Source organism: Microcebus murinus, chromosome 9 (genome assembly GCF_040939455.1).
Source record: "Microcebus murinus isolate Inina chromosome 9, M.murinus_Inina_mat1.0, whole genome shotgun sequence".
In the NCBI taxonomy this organism is placed as follows: domain Eukaryota; kingdom Metazoa; phylum Chordata; class Mammalia; order Primates; family Cheirogaleidae; genus Microcebus; species Microcebus murinus.
Genome location: NC_134112.1, coordinates 37,882,291 through 37,900,906, shown reverse-complemented (window position 1 = coordinate 37,900,906; position 18,616 = coordinate 37,882,291). Strand labels below are relative to the sequence as shown.

The window sequence follows — 18,616 nt, the reverse complement described above, 5'->3', positions numbered from 1 at the left end:
TTATTATTCTGTAAGTGAGATAACGTAGACTTAAAGACATGGAGAAGAGTTGCTCCAACTCACAGGGATGAGTTGAAGTACTGGGATTTGAACTGGGGTCTCTCCTCACACACCTGTAACTAGCCACTGTGTTAAGGGGTGGGGAGAGGCTGCACGTGCAAAAACATAAAAAACAAAACAAAAAACCGGGCCCTTACGGCTTGCAGTTTCCTTCTAGTTGGCAATAGTTTCTAAATTAAACTAGTCGTAAATTTTCTGCTGCCAGAGGCTTGTGTGCCAACCGGTTTATTCTCCTCCCACGAACGAGCCTGACAGCGACGACTCACAGAGCTTGACCAAGGAGGTTGCTCAGCTGATAGCTGAGTCACATGGTGCACATTTTTCCTCCTTGAAAAAAGAAATGGTCGGATGGGGAAAAAAGGGAAGAGGGGATATTCCTAAATTATCCATAGCTAGAGTGGCCAAATTATACTTTGAAGTCGAGGTACGTGAAGGTAAAACCAAACCTCAAGACAGGACAGGAACCGCGTTTCGGCGCCCTAAGCAGACGGCAGAAGGACGCATGCGCCCTGCGCGCTCCTCTGGCATCGCCCCCGCCCTCGGCCCTTCGGGGAGCGCTCTGCGCAGGCGCGGGCGCAGGTTGCAACAGCGCCGGGCCTCAGCTGATGCTGTTGTTGTCCTGCCCCTCCCCCGTCGGAACTCCGCAGCTGCCCCGCGCTCTGGAGCAGTCGCTCCAGCTCCCAGCACCCGGGACTGCGGACTCCGCGACCCTGTGCTAGGGCCTTTCTGCGCCGAAGGAGCCGGGGACTGCGCAGCGCCCCGCGTGCCGGTGAGCGACCCCGGACGTGCAGTTCCCAGGTCCATTTCTAGAGCGGGGCTGAGTGGCGGCGCCCTGGGATGAGTCGGGCCTGAGGAGGAGGTGGAGGAGGGGAGGCCGCCAGGGAGCGGGGCCCGCCGGCCGCCGGGGGCTGCGCGGAAGCCAGTGCTGGAGGTGGTGTCACCTCCTCTTACCCGGGCCCAGCCTCCTGCCAAGGGGCACCTGCTTTGGGCCCAAGCCCGGCCCTTGGGGTTGATTCTAGGCCCTCGCTCCACCTTGAACGCCAGGTGGCCCTTGGTTTCGCTGTTCTTGAATTTTCTTGCACTGTCCCCTGGATCTTATTTTTAACCTTTACAGAGTAGGCTTTGTGACGGGTTTTGTTTATGGAGCTTTTTTGAAAGGCGCCGGTTTCCTTCGTTTTCAAGCCCTTTCAGAACTGAAACCAGTGTCTGCACAGAAAATCGCGACCCATTTAAATTGAGTGGAGTGGTATACGTGTGTGTGTGTGTGTGTGTGTGTGTGTGTGTGTGTGTGTGTATAAACACATACACACATATATTATGTGTGTATATGTATATTTTACCCCCCTCTCCAGACTGAATCTGAGATACTTGTTTGTTGGTAAATTAAGAGACTGGTATAAAAACGTTGAGCACAGGCAGAAGGAGAACGTGGCCTAGCACCCCTTTTTAAACCGAGGCGTTTCCAAGAATAGAAGTGATTAAACTTGTCAGTTTTCTGAAGAAATCTAGTAGGGAAGGCAGGGATTCCAAGTATATGACATAGTCTGGCACTAGTCCAAACACATACCTAAAACAGATCAATGAAGTTAACTGTCAAATTAGAACCGAAAACTGGCCCAGACCTAGAGAGATGCACCTTACACCCCAGCTATGTTGACTGAGATCCCAGAAAGTGTGCTCCTGAAGCCTTACTGCTGAGGCCCAGTGATTCCAGTTTGTCTCATGTTCCACGAAGACCCCAAGGTCACAGTGTATGGGAACACTGATGTTAATTCACCCCTGAACACCTGTGGCTAGAAAGGGTTTGTTTGTCTTAGACAGAATGTAACTGAGCCATATTAAGATAATGCTTTTTTAGAAGTCATAAATCATGTATGATTTTGAATTTGGACAGTGTTTACATAGATTTTTTTTTAATGGTGAAAAAAAAATTTTATGTCTCATTTTACACTTTTAAGTTTGTATACTGCTAGTTGTATGGTTCTTATTCTGCTGTTTTTGTTTGCATCAAATGGATGGCATACCAATTTTAAAAAGCAAATTTTTCTTCATGTTATAGAATGAATTGAATTATTTGGAATGTTAGTTTTCCTTATTCAAATAAACGAGAATTTTTTAAAGAAATGTCTGTATATCTACAGTCTATTTTTAGGAACTGATAGAAGATGATTAAACTTAGAGTAAAATTATGTTATTTTTAAATTTTGCGTTCCTCTTTATTAACTTTTCCTCAGAATATCAGCAGAGTGGATTATATGACTTTTAAGTTCTTTTCAGCCTTAAAATTGGATATCCTTAACTGCAATGTTACTATTTTACCTACCTGCAGAGGTTATTTATGTATTGGTATTAATACTAGTTACTTATTCTCACTTGGATTTTAAATTTATATTTAATTTTCTCCAAGTTATTTTGATACTATTATCCTAAAATTTTGAAGTTAATATTCTAAATTTTGTTGCTTTGTGTTAATAAATTATATTAAATATTTTGGAATATTAGCTTCCTAATTTTAACTCTGCCATCTGTTGAAAGAAAAGTCTGTATGATTTGGGATTTTTGAGGTATTTTTGTTGTCGCAAGTGTTTAAATGTTTAAAGCAAGAAATCTAAGGATGGAAGTGAAGATGGGAAGGATTGTGAATTTTATTTATCACAGAAGGACACACATTTTAAAAGTCTGAGAAATGCTACTTTGAAATTACCTGGTGATACACCAAATACCTACTTGTCATTTGCCCAAAAGCAGTTTTTGCCTTTATTACCAACTGGCTTAAAGGTATTAATAGAATGTGTTTTGCCTTTTTTGTTTTTTATTTACTCTAAGATTTTTCTTTTCTTTCTTTCTTTTTTTTTTTTTTTTAGACATGGGAAAGTCTCTTTCTCACTTGCCTTTGCATTCAAGTAAAGAAGATGCTTATGATGGAGTCATATCTTCTGACAATATGAGGAATGGACTGGTTAATAATGAAGTCCATGGTGAAGATGGAAGAAATGGAGATGTCTCCCAGTTTCCATATGTGGAATTTACAGGAAGAGATAGTGTCACTTGCCCCACTTGTCAGGGAACAGGAAGAATTCCCAGGGGTATGTGTTATTGCATTGTTTTTCCTTTAAAGAATGACTTCAGGCATTTGTACAAATAAATCCTATGGGTCTAAGCAACCCTCTGTTTTAAAAGACTCTTAGACTTAAAGGCAAAACTTCATATCAAAAATATACAAAAAACAAGCATAAAAATATTAATTAAGGTTCCTAAAGCAATAATAAAAACCATCTCGCTACCTCCAGTATTTTTTATTTCCCGCTTGTTATAGCAGATACACACTGTCTCTTGACTGAAAACTTCTAGTCCTATTTGGTATCTATAGAGGTACTACCACAGTCACTTTGCTATTGTAAATAGCAGAAATAATTTAAGTAATTTGGTGACCTAATATTTTCAATTCATTATCTAAAGAATATTAATAAGCTGGCCATGCCCTAATCAGTTATTTCTGAAAGGAACTACATGAAGAGGGATCGTACATGAAGATGGGCCAAGTTGAAAAAGAAATAATCAGTCTATGGTATGTCTTAGGAGAAGTTGGAAATAATTCCATAGATGCTATTTGTAGGCTACTTTAGTAGCAGTGGCAACAAGAAATAATAATGTTACCGTGTGCAATTCTCATCCTTAAAGTTGATATGTGACCTTGCAGAGACCCTAAAGTGACAGTATAAGGTATACCATAGTCTCTAAGAAATGCCATGGGTTGGAGTTGGGGAAGTTTACATTTGGGATGAACTTACAATATGATTGTTATATCTTTGCAAAGACAGTAGCTATTTGAAAATAAAAGAATTATTGCAATTGAAAGGATTGACGCACCAGGCTGGGGATGGGGAGGAAGTGTTTTAGCAGTCTAGTCATATTTTTGAGGTATTTTTTGGTAGCCTAAATATGGATTGTGGAAAGTAGGAAATCAAGGATGATTCCAGAGTTGTTTTTTGTTTATTTGAGCAACTGAAAGAATGGAGTAGCAATTTATTAAAGTGGAGAAAAGATGATTTGAGTGTGTCAGGGGAGAGATCGGGAGTTCAATTTTAGACATGTATGTTTGGAGATGCCTATTTGACATGGAAGTGGATATGTTCAATAGGCAGCTAGTTTAAATAAGCATCTGGAATTCAAGTGCAAGGCCTAGCTTGGAGTCATCAATGTGTAGATGATACTTAAAGCTGAGCTGGATGATAGCACCAAGCTAGTTAGTGCGACAGAAAAATGAGACCCTAGCATTGAACCCTGGGACATTACAGCATTTTAAGGTCATTGGCATGAGAAAAAATTAGAAAAAGACAATGAGAAAGTACAGCAAGAGTGGGAGGAGGAAATCACAGTGTCTGGTGTCCTGGAAGATAAATGAAGAAAGTGTGCCAAGGGAAAAATAGTGATCAACTGTTAGATCAAGTAATGTGAAAACTGAGGACTGACTGTTGGATTTGGTGATATGAGAGACACTGGAAATCTTTAAAAGAGCAGTTTGGGTAGCTTGTTAGGTTGTATGTAGCATATACAGTGATTTTTAAGAGCATGTAGGAAGAGATAATTTATATAGAAAGAAAATACCTTTTTTGTGGAGTTTGGCTCTACAGAAGAGGAGAAAAGAAAGGTGGTAACTGGAGTTGCTATAAGATCAGGAGAGAGACTTTTTAAAGATAGAGTGAATAATAGATGTTTGTATGCTGATGAGGATTATCCATAGAACAAACATTAGTAATGCAGGAGATGGGAGAATTATTAGAGCATTGTTCTTGAGTAGGCAAAAGTCAATGGGATATAGTGCACAAGTACAGACAGAGCAGTACTCACAGAGGAGCGTGGGTAGTTTATTTTTAGTAATAAGAGAAAAAGTAGAGCGTGTACACAGAAGCAGGTAGGTGGGTAGATGTGATGGTAGGAGCTTGTGGAAATTCTCTTTTTTATCACATAAACTAAGAATGAGGATAGAGAGAAGATATTAAAGATTTGAAAAGATAGTTTAAGTTATTAAATTGTGGTCTTGGAGAGTCAGATCAAGAGACTGAGAGTGAACTTGGGACATATAGTGTGACTGTTGGCATCATTAAGGGCCATGTAAGATTAGTGATCTAAAATGAGATTGGTGAGTGTAGTTGTATGTTTTTCTCTATCCACATTTAGCTGTGTGGATATATACATACTAGCCAAAGGGTTGGTTTTAACCAGGATTATAGTTTATCTAAATGAATACCACTAAACAAGATGGCATATGTAAACACACACACATATATATGTGTGTGTATATATATAATATGTATATAATTTTTTGTGGGTGCGATGGGGGAGCACAGATGATGCAGGAAGGAATAATAACATTATAGAAAGTTTTGAAAGAGAATTTTTGACTATCTGGTACTTTAGTAGTTAGTGTGAAAAACCAACTTCTGATAGGATTAGAAAATTGGCATTTTTAAAGGTCCATTTATCTGTTAAAGCTTCTGGATATAGCTCAACCCAAAGAAGGAATTATGGATTTTGAAGCGACTTTAATATGGATTGGGGTATGACCTGAAAAGACTCTGAAAGGCTCATTATGTAGGGCTCTTGAAGCTTTAGACTTAGTATTTGTCAGTTTGGGTTTTCAAGGAGGGTAGTATAAGAATCTCTGTAGTGATAAAGGGTTCAGGAAAGGAAGATGGCAGTGTTTATTCTAATGTCATCCAGATAACCAAATCATTTGAGTCTTAATGGAAAACAATGGAGTTGAAGGAAGGCCTGTAAATTCAGATCTTCTGAAAGCTGGGACTTCTTAGATTTTTTCCACTGGAAGAAATAGTAATGGAGCCCTCATTCATAATACTATCTTTGACTAGCTAGACATCTAGGTATGAAATAACAGTGTCTTCTGCCGGATAATTTTTGAAAGACTTGGAGAGCAGTTTACTAAAGGAATGAGATGAGAACCAAATGCTGTTCTGGTCTTTACAAATCAGATTGTGATAGGGTACCATTATATTCTTAATTAATCATGTTAATACATTTCTAAACCTATTTCTTTCACATTTAGGGCAAGAAAACCAACTGGTGGCATTGATTCCATATAGTGACCAGAGATTAAGGCCAAGAAGAACGTAAGTGATTTTAAGAAAATGGCAGTGTTTTAGGTTTTATTTTCATTTTTTGTATTTTTTTTTTCAAATTACATACAAATAATTGTGGTTAAAACTATTAAAAGGAAAAATGTTGTAAGGTTGTTAAGTTATGCCATCATATGCTTTGTGTCATTAAACAAACAAAACAAGGATTCCTGGTTGGGGTAAGGTCTTGAAAGCAGTATGATATCTGTATCTTCTCAAATCTATTATTAAAACATATCTAGAATAGCAGTAGGAAACACAAAACACACATCATTTTCATAAAAAATGGGCAATAAGGTGTTCCCAACAACCTCCAAATAAAAATGGGTATTCAGACCATGATGATAGCAGGGACTCAAATGGTTAGCAGCTATGTGGTAGTTAGGAAGCAAAAAGGGAGTTCCTGAGGATCCTAAGAGCCCTGATTCACAAAGCAAATGCCCTGTCTTAAAAGAAGAGGACCTCATTCTGAGTACTTCCAGCAAATACTTCCAAGAATATCCTGCTAAAGTAAGAAGACCCTGAATGCTCTAGCTTGGAGAGAGTGTAAAAAGGCCACAGAGATACACCAAGGGACCTTGAGAGAAATAGAAGGAACTGGACCATCCTAAGTCCTCAGAGACCTTAAGAAACATCAAAAAAAAAAAAAAAGAAAAAGAAGAACAAAAAGAGCCCCCACAAAACTTTTGCAAAAGAACACAGACATAAGGAAAAAAGCTGTTGGGTAGAACCCAAATTTATACAGGGCAGGAATTAGGAATAAAGGAGAAAACAGCTTCATACTGGGGAGATAATCTCAGAACTATGGATGTGAATACACAGAGACCATCTTTTTTAACACTTTGTATAAAAACAGAGGATGGAGCCCTTGAGCGGTGATGCAAGGAAAGCAACACTGACATATCCCTTTATCCAAAATGGAACCTTTTCTTAAAACTACAAAAGCTCTTCTCATTTAAACATGAGCAGCAGGAAAGCATTACAATAAACCCCCATCATGCAAAAATACTTTTTAAAAGTCAGAGAAAGTGAACTGAGCAAAATGCTAGCAGATGATAAAAGCAAATGAAAACTTTAATATTATAGAAACTATGACAAAACAGCATAAGACAGAAATTGAAAAGCTCAGGAATGAGAGAACCAACAGTGGGAGAATGTGAAAAGAGTTTACAGAGCCCTAGAAAAAATTAGAAAAAAAGATGTCCACAAAACTGGAAGAACGCAAGTACAAATACATACCCTGGAAAGTACAATAAGGAAAATAGAGGATACAGAGGGGGAATGCCAACAAAACACACACAAGTTAATGAAAACAATTTGAGAAAATGATACAGAAGACAAAAAAAAAAAAAAAAAAAAAAAAGAAAATTGAACATGTATGTAATTGGAGCTTCTGAAAGAGAAAATCAAAGGAGTAGAAGTAAATACTGAACATTAATTCAAGAGCATTCTCTGAAGTAAAAGCAGATAAGAACTACATATTGAAAAGACTTACAATCCTGAAAAGAATCATCCAATTCTAGTGAAATGTTTGAACTTTGAAAGGTTTAAAAAAAAAAAGCAAAAAAACTCTCTTTGAATACCCAGGTAAAAGGATCAATTAATTTATAAGAAATAGAAAATAAAAATGACACGCTACTTCTTGACCACGAAAAAGTGAGAGGTAGAGTAACATATTTAGTAACTAGGGAAATAAAATGAACCAAAGATTTTATAAGCAGTCTGACTTTTTATTATGAGATGTATAGACAGGTATGAATATGAAAGAAATCAGGGTTAATCCTTTTATAACCTGCTAGTGGGAAGGTTTTTCCAGTGATGATTTAGAGTCCCAAAGTGATGAAAGAATAAATAGATAAATTTGACAAATATTAATATAAACTTTTATAGAATGAAAATAAAACCTTAATTGAAGTCAAAATACAATGGTAAACTGGGAAGTAGTGTTTGCAAATCATGTCACAGAAAGAGAGCCAATATCCTTACTCTATAAAGGGCTTCAAATTTTGAGAGGAAAAAGGCCAACCACCAAAGGAAAATAGAAGCTAGTTCACAAAAAGGAAATGCAAATGACCTTTAGACATTTGAAAAAATGTTCAATCTTGCTCATAAAAGAAGTGTAAATTAAATCTACATGAAGATACCATTTCTATGAGATTGGCAAAAATCCAAGCTTTTAATAACATATTTTGTTAGCAATACTGAGTGAAAACAAGCATACTCATGCCTTGCTAGTGAATGGGAATTTGGCATTAGCTAACAAAATTACATATGCATTTACTTTTGGGCTCAGGAATTCTACTTTAAAAAAATTTATTCTAAGGACAGTTGTCAAATATAGTAAATGACATTTGCGGAAGTTATTCACTCTGCCAGTGTTTGTAATAGCAAACAACTAGAAACAATGTAAATAACCCATAATAGAGGACTGGTAGAATAAATTGTGCTACATGTACACAGTAGTAAAATGGAATGAGGAAGAGTGGGATTTTACTGCAGTGTAATATTCAGAGCATGTTTTTATTTTAAAACATACACCAAACACATACACACAAACAATGGAATGATAAACCATAAACTAATAAAATTGGTTACTGTCAGAATTTGGGAGGGAACTTGGGTGAGGGAACAGATAAACAAGTAAAAGTCTGTGTGCGTGTGTGTCTGTGTGTGTGTATGGGTGAGTGTATTTGGGTTTTAGAACCATGTACTTTTTAAAATATAATTTAAAAGATTAAATCAAAAGTTTAAAAAAAAGCAACTGCTAAAAATTGAAACAAAAGGAAACAAATGATTTTAACTATATATCAAGTTGTTGACATAAACACAGCTGAAAGAATTACTTTATTTATTTATTTATTTATTTATTTATTTATTTATTTGAGACAGAGTCTCACTTTGTTGTCGATGCTAGAGTGAATGCCTTGGCATCAGCCTAGCTCACAGCAGCCTCAAACTCCTGGGCTCAAGCAATCCTTCTGCCTCAGCCTCCCGAGTAGCTGGAACTACAAGCATGCGCCACCATGCCTGGCTAATTTTTTTTTCTACATATATTAGTTGGCCAATTAATTTCTTTCTATTTATAATAGAGACAGGGTCTCACTCTTGCTAGGTCGGTTTCGAACTCCTGACCTGAGCAGTCTGCCCACCTGGGCCTCCCAGAGTGCTACGATTACAGGCGTGAGCCACCGGGCTGGCCAAAAGAATTACTTTAAATGACTTGAAAACATTGTGTTTTGACTGTTAATATCTGGTAAGATATGTTCTAAATGGTAAAGAGAAGCAGAACAAATTTTAAACTGTACTCAGTGGTTGCATTATTATGAGTACTGTTGGTATAATATTGAAATTTTGTATGTAAAGCAAATAAGTAATTATGGAAATTCCATTAAGGAATAAGATTTTCAGCATAAGAGCAAAGAGTACAAAGTCAAATAGGATTTTCTAGTTCCAACCAAGATGTAATAACAGATACTAGATATACTCTTCTACCTGAATTAACTAAAAACACTGGACAAATACATGAAACAATATTTTCAAACATGGGCATCAAACAGCACAGGACAGTGATTCCTGAGAAAGGGAAAACAAAGGAGATAAGTCCTATGATTGTACCAGCTTACTGTCTGGAGAAAGGTTCCAGGATATAGTACAAGGAAAAGAAGTCAGACAGAACTCAGCAGTCTCCCTCAATTGAAGAAGTTGAGCTGGGAGTCCAGGAAATCAGATGACTAGAGTTCACAAGACAGAGTACCAGCGGGTAGAGAGCTGCAGAGGATGCTTCTGAGTCACGATCAGTATATATTATATGCGTAAGGAAAGTACCTGAGGCTGTGCAAAGATCATCTAATAGGAACAAAGGTACTAATCCTCAGAGCTCACACAAGGACAGGAATAATTGCTGTTTCTCAATTTGTAGTAAAATTATAATATTTGGGGAACAATTTTGGGTCTTTTATTTGTTTACAAATTGGGAGTGTTGTGCTAAGGAATTTAGAAAATATTTATTAATTGTTTTTGTCTATATACTTTAGCTATTCAATTTAATCCTCAAAACAAACCTATGGATTTTAAAGCAGAAAATAAATTGCCTTAAACACTGCAGATAGGAAATGATAGAAATAGAATTGTAAATTTACACCAAATATACCTCACAACCTTCATAACTTCATCAGGATTCGGTTGCTATCCCTAGAGCCATAAGAAAAAATATTACTGATGAATTTTGTAATGAAGATCTAAGTACTTTGTCAGTGACCTAGCCAATTTTTTTATTTTAGATGAAATGCTACATAGAATGTTATTTTATTGTCCCACCAGGTTAAATAATGTTTATAACAACAAACTTGCTGTGCGGAGTAATTTAGGACCAGACTCATATAGTCACAACTAGGGCTGATTTATAGGCACTAAGCACTAAATAGATTATGGTGGGCTTACCCACCCATTAATAATTAAAAATAAAATAATACTAATATATAGAAACTCCAACAAAGTTCAGATTTTTTATTGTGATGATTTTTAAACTCTTTTTATACCTTTTAAGGTGTTTCTGTATATTTTAGATACTATAAACATTTGTTTAAACTACCTATTAGGTAACCCAATAGTGATCACTATCCTATTCAGGTTGAGAGAAAGTCCAAAGTGAGGGAGTTTGAACTGCTTTGTTCACTCAATATGACTGTAGCAGTAATTTAGCAATTTTTTTTTTGCTTGTTTTATTTTGTTTTTTGGTAAACCATTTTTCTCCCTTAAGCAACTTAAAATACACAGAAATATTTATAAAACATCTTCAGGAAGCACTGTAATAGCAGTTCTGAGGCATACAAAGATTAAATTCATCCATGCATTTAGAAAGGAGTTGGTGGGGAAGAGAGAGTGGAAGAAAGGATAAAATGAAATTTTTTTCTATTACTAGAATATAAGGAAAAGATAAAGTGACATGCAAGACTTAGAAACAAAAAGGGGTGCTGTGTGTTTTCAGTAGAGGGCTGTATATTGGAGGGGTCAGAAAATAGTTCATGAAACTCTAGTTTGGAGGTTAATCTTGAAGAAAAGAAGTAATTTCCATCTTTGGAGACTGGAAAGAAAAGCATAAGAGATGGAAGAGATACATTTCAGGGTAGTTAGAAGAATGGGAAAGGTATATAGGCTTTGTTATTTTCCTTGTTTTATACCTGCATATATTATCTCTTTTCTTAATTTAAAAATAACAGTGTGACAACACCTTTAACGCAGGGTTGATCAATGTAAACAATATTTTTAAAACCATACTTTAATACTTTGGATAAGGAGACTCAGAAAGGACTAGTTGTTATCAGTGAGAATCATTGATACAGCATGTGGTTATGTCATTAGTTTTAAGAGCTTCTTGGGTGGTTCTGATGAGCAGTCACTGTACGGGATCATATACAAACTCAACATGTGAAAATTCTGCTTCGGTGAATTCAGAAAGGAGTCTTGAAATTTGTATAAAGCTCTTCAGCTTGGTTCTAATGTGAAGCCTGGTTTGGAAATCACTGCAGTAAACCTTCTATCACTTATAAACCTGAACTCCTAGTCTCCAAAAAGGTGAATTAATCTTTTAAGGACAACATTTTAGCACTTAACAGATTCAGAACCAACCTTAACCTATACTTCTAGAGTGTGAAAATTTGGTAAAATTATGCATTTTATACATGTTGCTGGGGGAACATGTATGGGGGAATATTCAAATTGAAAATAGCTTCTCTGAATGTTGCATTATGTAATTTTTGATGCACATTTATTTAAATACTCCTTTTCCTTTTCAGAAAGCTCTATGTGATGGCTTCAGTGTCTGTCTGTCTGCTCCTTTCGGGATTGGCCGTGTTTTTCCTTTTCCCTCGCTCTATTGATGTGAAATACATTGGCGTAAAATCAGCATATGTCAGTTATGATGTTCAAAAGCGTACAATATATTTAAATATCACAGTAAGTACAAATTTACATGAAAAATATTTGGCTTCATCCCTTTATCTTGTTAATCAGTACATTTGTCCCTGTTGAGAGGATGTTTGTTTAAATGTGACACTGCTCAGTTTGCTTTGTGTGTATACCTTTGTTGTATTGACCTTTTCTCCCATTTCCTCAATGTTTTCAAGTTTATGTGCGTAGAGATTTTTATAGTATTCACGGATGATATTTTTTATTTCTGTGATATCAATTGTGATAGCTCCATTTTCCTTCCTAATTGAGCTTATTTGGGTCCTTTCTTTTCTACTTCTGGTTAATCTAGTGAGTGGTATGTCAATTTTGTTTATCTTTTGAGAGAACCAACTTTTTGTTTCATTAATTTTGTGGGTTTTTTTTTTATTTCATTTTGTTCTGCTCTGACTTTAGTTATTTCTTTTCTTCTGCTTGGTTTGGGTTTGGTTTGCTCTTCCTTTTCTCACTCCGTGAGATAAATCATTGGATTGTTGAGTTGTGATCTTTCTGTCTTTTCAATGTGGGTATTTAAAGCAGTTAATTTTTCCGTTAGGACTGCTTTTGCTGAATGCCATAGACTTTGATAACTTGTGTCTCCTTTGTCATTTAGTTCCAGGCATCTCTTGATTTCCATCTTAATTTCCTGCTTGATCCAGTAATCATTGGGCAGTAGGTTGTTTAGTTTCCATGATGACTTTGTATAGAATTGAGTGTTTCTGTTGGAGTTGATTTCTAATTTTATTCCACTGTGGTCTGAGAAGATACATGGTATGATTTCTGTTTTTGTTTTTTTTTTTAATTTATTGAGGCATGTTTTGTGCCTAAGATGTGAGCAATCTTAGAGAATGTTCTATGTGCTCATAAGAAGAATGTACATTCAGTAGTTTTGGGGTGGAATGTTTTGTAAATGTCTATTAGGCCCATTTGCTCTAGAGTCCCATTTAAGTCCAGTGTTTCTTTGCTTATTTTCTTCTTGGAGGACCTGTCCCATTCTGTCAGTAGGATGCTGAAGTCCCCAGCTATTACGATGCTGTGTTTATCACTTCATTTGGATCTAATAGGGTTTGCTTTATGATTCTGGGTGCACCTGTGTTAGTTGCATGAATATTTATGGTTGTTATATCTTCTTGTTGAATTGCTCCCTTTACCATTGTATGATGACCATCTTTGCCTTAATTACTATTGTTGATTTGAAGTCTATGTTATCTGATATGAGAATACCTGCTTTCTTTTGCTTTCCATTTGCATGGAATATTTTTTTTAAATCCCTTCACCTTGAGTCTGAATGAGTCCTTGTGGCTTAGATGTGTTTCCTGGAGACACCAGATATGTGGCTTGTATTTTTTTTTTTTTTAATCTACTCATTTAGCCTATGTCTCTTGAGTGGGGAATTCAAGCCACTCACAGTTACTGAAAGCATTGATAAGTAGGATATGTTTCTTTTCATCCTGTTGGGTAGTACCTTATTGCTTCATTTTACCTGTTGAGCTACTACCGTATATGGGCTCTGAGCTTTAGCTTTTGGGTGCTTTTACACTGGTGTTCTATTGTGCTGATCAATGTATAATGCAGATTTGAGTAATTTTTGCAGGGCTGGTCTGATCTTGACAAATTCCCTCAGTGTTTGCTTAACTGAAAACATCTTTATTTCTACCTCAAATAAGAAACTTAGTTTTTCAGGATACAGAATTCTAAGCTAACCATTATTCTATTCAAGAAGCCTGAGGATAGGACCCCATTTCTTTCTGGCTTATAAGGTCTCAGTTGAGAAGTCTGAGTTTTTCTTTGCAAGTTACCTGATGTTTTTGCCTTACAGCTCACATGAGTTCCTCCTTTGTTAACTTTGCCCAGTCTGATGACTATGTGCTATAGTGATTGCTTCTTTGTGATAAATCTTAACAGTGTTCATTGAGATTGTTGTACCTGGCTATCTGAATTTCTAGCAAGACTAGGGAAGTTTTACTCAATTATTCCTTCAAATAGTTTTTTGAACCCTTATGTGTTTTCTTCACCCTCAGGATCTCATGATTCTTATGTATGGCCTCTTTCCATGATCCCATGTTTTTTTGTAGGCTTTGTTCATTCCCCTTATTTCTTTGCTCTTTATCTTCACTGACTTGTTTAATTTGAAGTTGATATCTTCATGCTCTGCGATTTTTTTCTTCTGTCTGGCCTAGCATATTCTTAAAACTTTCCGCAGTGTTTTGGATTTCCTTGAGTGAATTTTTTATTTCTAGAACTTCTGTTTGATTTTTTTTTAACAATTTGATTGCTTTAGCAAAATTTACATTCATTTCCTGTATTATTTTTGTAGATTTTTTCTGTTCGTTTTTCATTTTCTCTTGCATTTCATTGAGCTTCCTTATAACCCAAATTTGGAATTATTTTTCTGTCATTTTGATATTTTTATTTTGGTTGGTATCCATTGATAGAGAGTTGTTGTTTTCTTTTTGAGATGACCTTTCACTCTGATTCTTCATACTTCTGGAGTTCTTTCATTGTTTCCTTCTCATCTGGCCTCTTGCTGAAGTCCTGGGGCTACTGGGCCTGGCTACTGGGCCTGGCTTCTGGGCCTTTCCCCATGTCCCCAAAGATCAGTCTCTGCCTCTGCCAGGGAAAAGAGTGCTCATCTCAAGTTGCCTATGGGGTTTTCAAGCAGGTTTAATGATCCTCTCTGATTACCTGGGTCCTGCCTTCTTCACCTCTTCTCAGCAGTGTGAATTGTGTTGAGTCCCCTAGCTTAATCTCTGATATGGGGGGTGGTGCTTGTATGAATCACCCACACCCCCTTTGCTTGAGTTGAACAATGTTCTGATGAGCTATAGAGTTGTTCTCCGTCATTGGTTGATATTGGTGTAAAAGAGCCAGCTGCCAAGATGTTCATTTGTGCCTATGGTAAAATCTGGTCGTTCTGGTGAAGTACTTGAGTGTCTCAAGCTTTAGGAGAAACCTTGTAGCTCCCAGGGGGTTGCCTAATCTCTACCACCTCTGAGGTAGGGGAAGAAGCTGTGAAGTTTGTGGCTAGGTTGTGGGAACCTGAGAGGCTTTGCAAAGCCTCCCCAGGGCTCAGAAGTTGCTTTCCTGGGCACTAGGGGGAGCCACTGGTATGGGAGTCAGAATAAGCTCTCCACACCCAGAGAACTATTCACAGGAAGGGGCCTAAGTGCTTGAGTGCTAAGGCCTCGGGCTGGGATCCTTCTGCCCTTATCTGGTAATGGAGTTTATTTGTGATGGGGTGGTGTTCCACCAAATCACCACTTGTTGGACTCCCACAGCACACTTTCCTCAGTTCAGTCCACGTGTGCTTCCTCACCACCCAAGTCCAGCTTTCAAACCTCCCTCTACCATCTGTATGTCTGACCCTGTGTTAGCATGCATCTCCACAAAATGCCAGTGGGTAGCAGCTCCAAAATTGTGTGCCCCTGTTCCACTACAAGTCCTCAGAGGGAGAGTATGGGTCCCACAATCTATAAGGACCTCACCCTGTAGCATGTGCCTGCTAGAGAGAAATGGCCACTACAGAACTTCTCAGCTCAAACTACTCCCATTTGTAATGATTGGGGGAGGGGCCACAGCACCTGGTCAGCTGGCTGGCCTAAGTAGGAGGGGGCTTTTGGCTGCTATCGAACCAGGGGCTGGGCTGTTCCTCTCTAAATGCCACACCCTTATCCAATATGGTGATTCTCCAGTAGGCAGGTTGTACATTGTTAGATCTCCATTCCTCAACACCCCAGTACACTCTCCTGTTGGATATGTCCTTGCAGGCTTCCTTGCTACCCGAGTCCAGCTCCCAGACTTCTCCCCTGTCTCCCCCTGGACCCCTCTCTAGTCCTGGGTGCACCAGGACTGGCTTCCTTATCTGAGCAGCCAGCGTGCAACCCCATGAAATGCCAGTGGACAGAAAGTTCCCTCAAGGGGAAGAGGTGTGGGTCTCACTGTCTGTGAAGACCCTCAGCATACAGGTCAGACCGTGGTTGCAGTTTAATGGGTGGAGAAGGGATTGCAGGTCACCATCAACCTGAGCACCAGTTATAGTGGATAGGGAAAATGCAGGGTTGGAAGTGTCTGGATGGGAGAAAGCTAGCACTCTAGCTCTCCTGGCACTCTCCTGGAGGGTGCCCCTCATGGACTGCCTGAACTCCATGCACTCCCAAGTTCACCCCGCTGTTCCGTATTTGCCACCATGCCTGGGCTCATGGAGGATAGAAAAGCCTTCAGTAAACTTGGTGTCCCACAGTTCACTAAAGGCATGTATTAGGGGAAGGAGAATCCCCTCTTACCCTTTCACTGGGCTCCAAGCCTCTCTGTGTTTAATCCTTGCTGATGTCTTCTTTTTATCTTCTTCCTTCTCGGCTTCATAATTTCTCCCTGGAGTCCCCAGCCATCTCTGACATCTCTGTCTGTGATCCACACCTGACCTGTGAGTCTTCTCCCATCTCCTGTATCCTATATCCTGCCTTCCCACCAGGACCATTTTGCAAACGATGTCTCTAGTTATCCACCCTGCCAGAAATCAACCATTTTCTTAGTGAATGTTTAGGTTTGCTATTCCAAATATTCATTCAGAAAATTTCTCTGAAACTTTGTTTCCATTATAGATTATTTCTTTAGGATAAATTCGTGAAACTAAATATCCTAATTAAAGATCATAGATATTTTAAGGCCTTTGATTAAAAAATCATCATTATTTTAAAGCTTATGATTGTGGTCCCTTTTTGTCTTATAAATTAAATGGATTCTTTCTCCCCTCAACAGCAGAATGCCTGACCTTTAGTACAAAATATTTTATTTATCCTATCTTATTTTTTCTTTGTCTTTCTGAATATTTATCTTTGTATTTCCTTTCTCTCAGTGTATCTTTTTTTAATTCTCATAAGTATTTTTGTTCTCAACCTCTTTGTATCATTGATCCCTTTATTATTCTAATGAAAGTTCTGGACACGTCAAAAAAAGACATTTACCAACAGTATTTTGCATATGCAGAGGGTTGCAAGATTTTCATAAATCCCATTCCTTGGTCTGCATCAGAAGATCCATTGACTTCAAATTAACAGTTTCTTTCCTATAATTTCTAGAAATTGACATGAATATTAAGAATCAAATAGACAAAATTTATATCTAGGTAGATAAAGGTGATTTCTACTATATTAGGGAATTTTAAAAAATATTTCTTTACATTTATAACTATAATTAATGTAAATAACTGTGTTAAGTGTGATTGTATAATTGCTGATCTCCAGCATGTCTTTTTTATCCCTCTGTAGTAAAACTGTTTTCTCTTTTCCACTCATCCCATGTTGTATCTTCTTTTCATGTCTTGTTCCATATTCATATTAACTTATATAGGTACATACGTGTTCAGCTTTATAAAAATCAATATTTAAAAAAAATATTTTGTACATATTTTTACATATTTTGATTTTCTCATTTGTTAATACCTTGTAGAAATCTTTCCTAATTATCTGTTTGAGGAGTTAATCCATTCTTTTGATGGCTGCATAATAGTCTATGTAAGGACTTAATACAGTTTATTCAGTCCTTCTTTTTATGGATAGGCATTTATTTTATTTTCACGGTATATGTTTTGCCACTATAAAGAATACTGTCATTAACATCCTAATATTTCTATTTCTGTGGAATAGATGCTCAGAAGTAAGATTGCTAGGTTAAAAGCTATCATTTTTATTTTAGTGTATGTCATGAGATTACTTATCAAAATGGTTGTGACACTTCACATATTTACCAGCAGTGTAAAAATATACCCTTCACCACATCCCTGCCAGGAATGGAATTTGTTTGCTTTCTACAAATTTTACTAGTTTGAGGGATGAGAAACAATATTTCATTTTTACTTAAATTAACCTTTTCCTGACTATAAATGAATATGAGAATTTAAAAATATTTCTTGACCATTTAAATTTATACTTTTTTGACTTGTTCATACATATCCTTTGCTCTTTATTTTGTTTCCTATTATAGCTTTCTCTTTTCCTTTTCAATTTATAAGGGCTTTTTATGTATTATAGATGATAACCATTGCTATCTGTCTTCCAAATATTTCTACTATATATCCTTTAGTGTCTGTTGATATTATTTATGATATCTTTTACTGTAATTTTTAGATTTTTTATTTCTAGATTTAATATTTTTCTTATTTTTTATTGACTGTTTTCTAGAGTAATATGAAACAAAAGTGAATTAGAAATGCAGAAGCTGAGCCCAGCTGTTACTTAAGTATAGGAATGATGCAACCACATTTCTCTCTAGTCAAACAGATTTTAATCTGTCTCATTTCTTTTCCATAGTGACCTCGTATAAATCTCTACTAGTATATGAGTTAAAATAACAATTTCCTTTAAACAAAAAGCTTATTTTAAGTACTGGTTAGCATTTTAAAAGGTCATCTTTTATTTAATAGGAAACAGCTTACTAGTATAGTTTATGAAGAAGTATATATTAAGAGTTAATAA

At 37.0% G+C, this 18,616-nt stretch overlaps 1 protein-coding gene across 4 annotated transcripts in view; it reads left to right on the top strand.

The window, feature by feature from the left end:
* The first annotated feature begins 673 nt into the window (after nt 1-673).
* Nucleotides 674-18,616, top strand: part of TMEM106B (transmembrane protein 106B) — a 32,706-nt gene continuing 14,763 nt past the window's right edge. For 3 of the 4 annotated variants that reach the window (XR_001152253.3, XM_012757128.3, XM_012757126.3), the window contains exons 1-4: nt 674-829; nt 2,925-3,146; nt 6,128-6,191; nt 11,993-12,152. Coding sequence is in view for 3 of the 4 variants with exons in the window: in XM_012757128.3 (XP_012612582.1) it covers nt 2,927-3,146; nt 6,128-6,191; nt 11,993-12,152 (444 nt within the window). In the remaining variant the exon portion in view is untranslated. Of the gene's footprint in view, nt 859-2,924; nt 3,147-6,127; nt 6,192-11,992; nt 12,153-18,616 lie in introns of all 4 variants that reach the window. The other variant, XM_012757125.3, reaches the window with a different exon arrangement.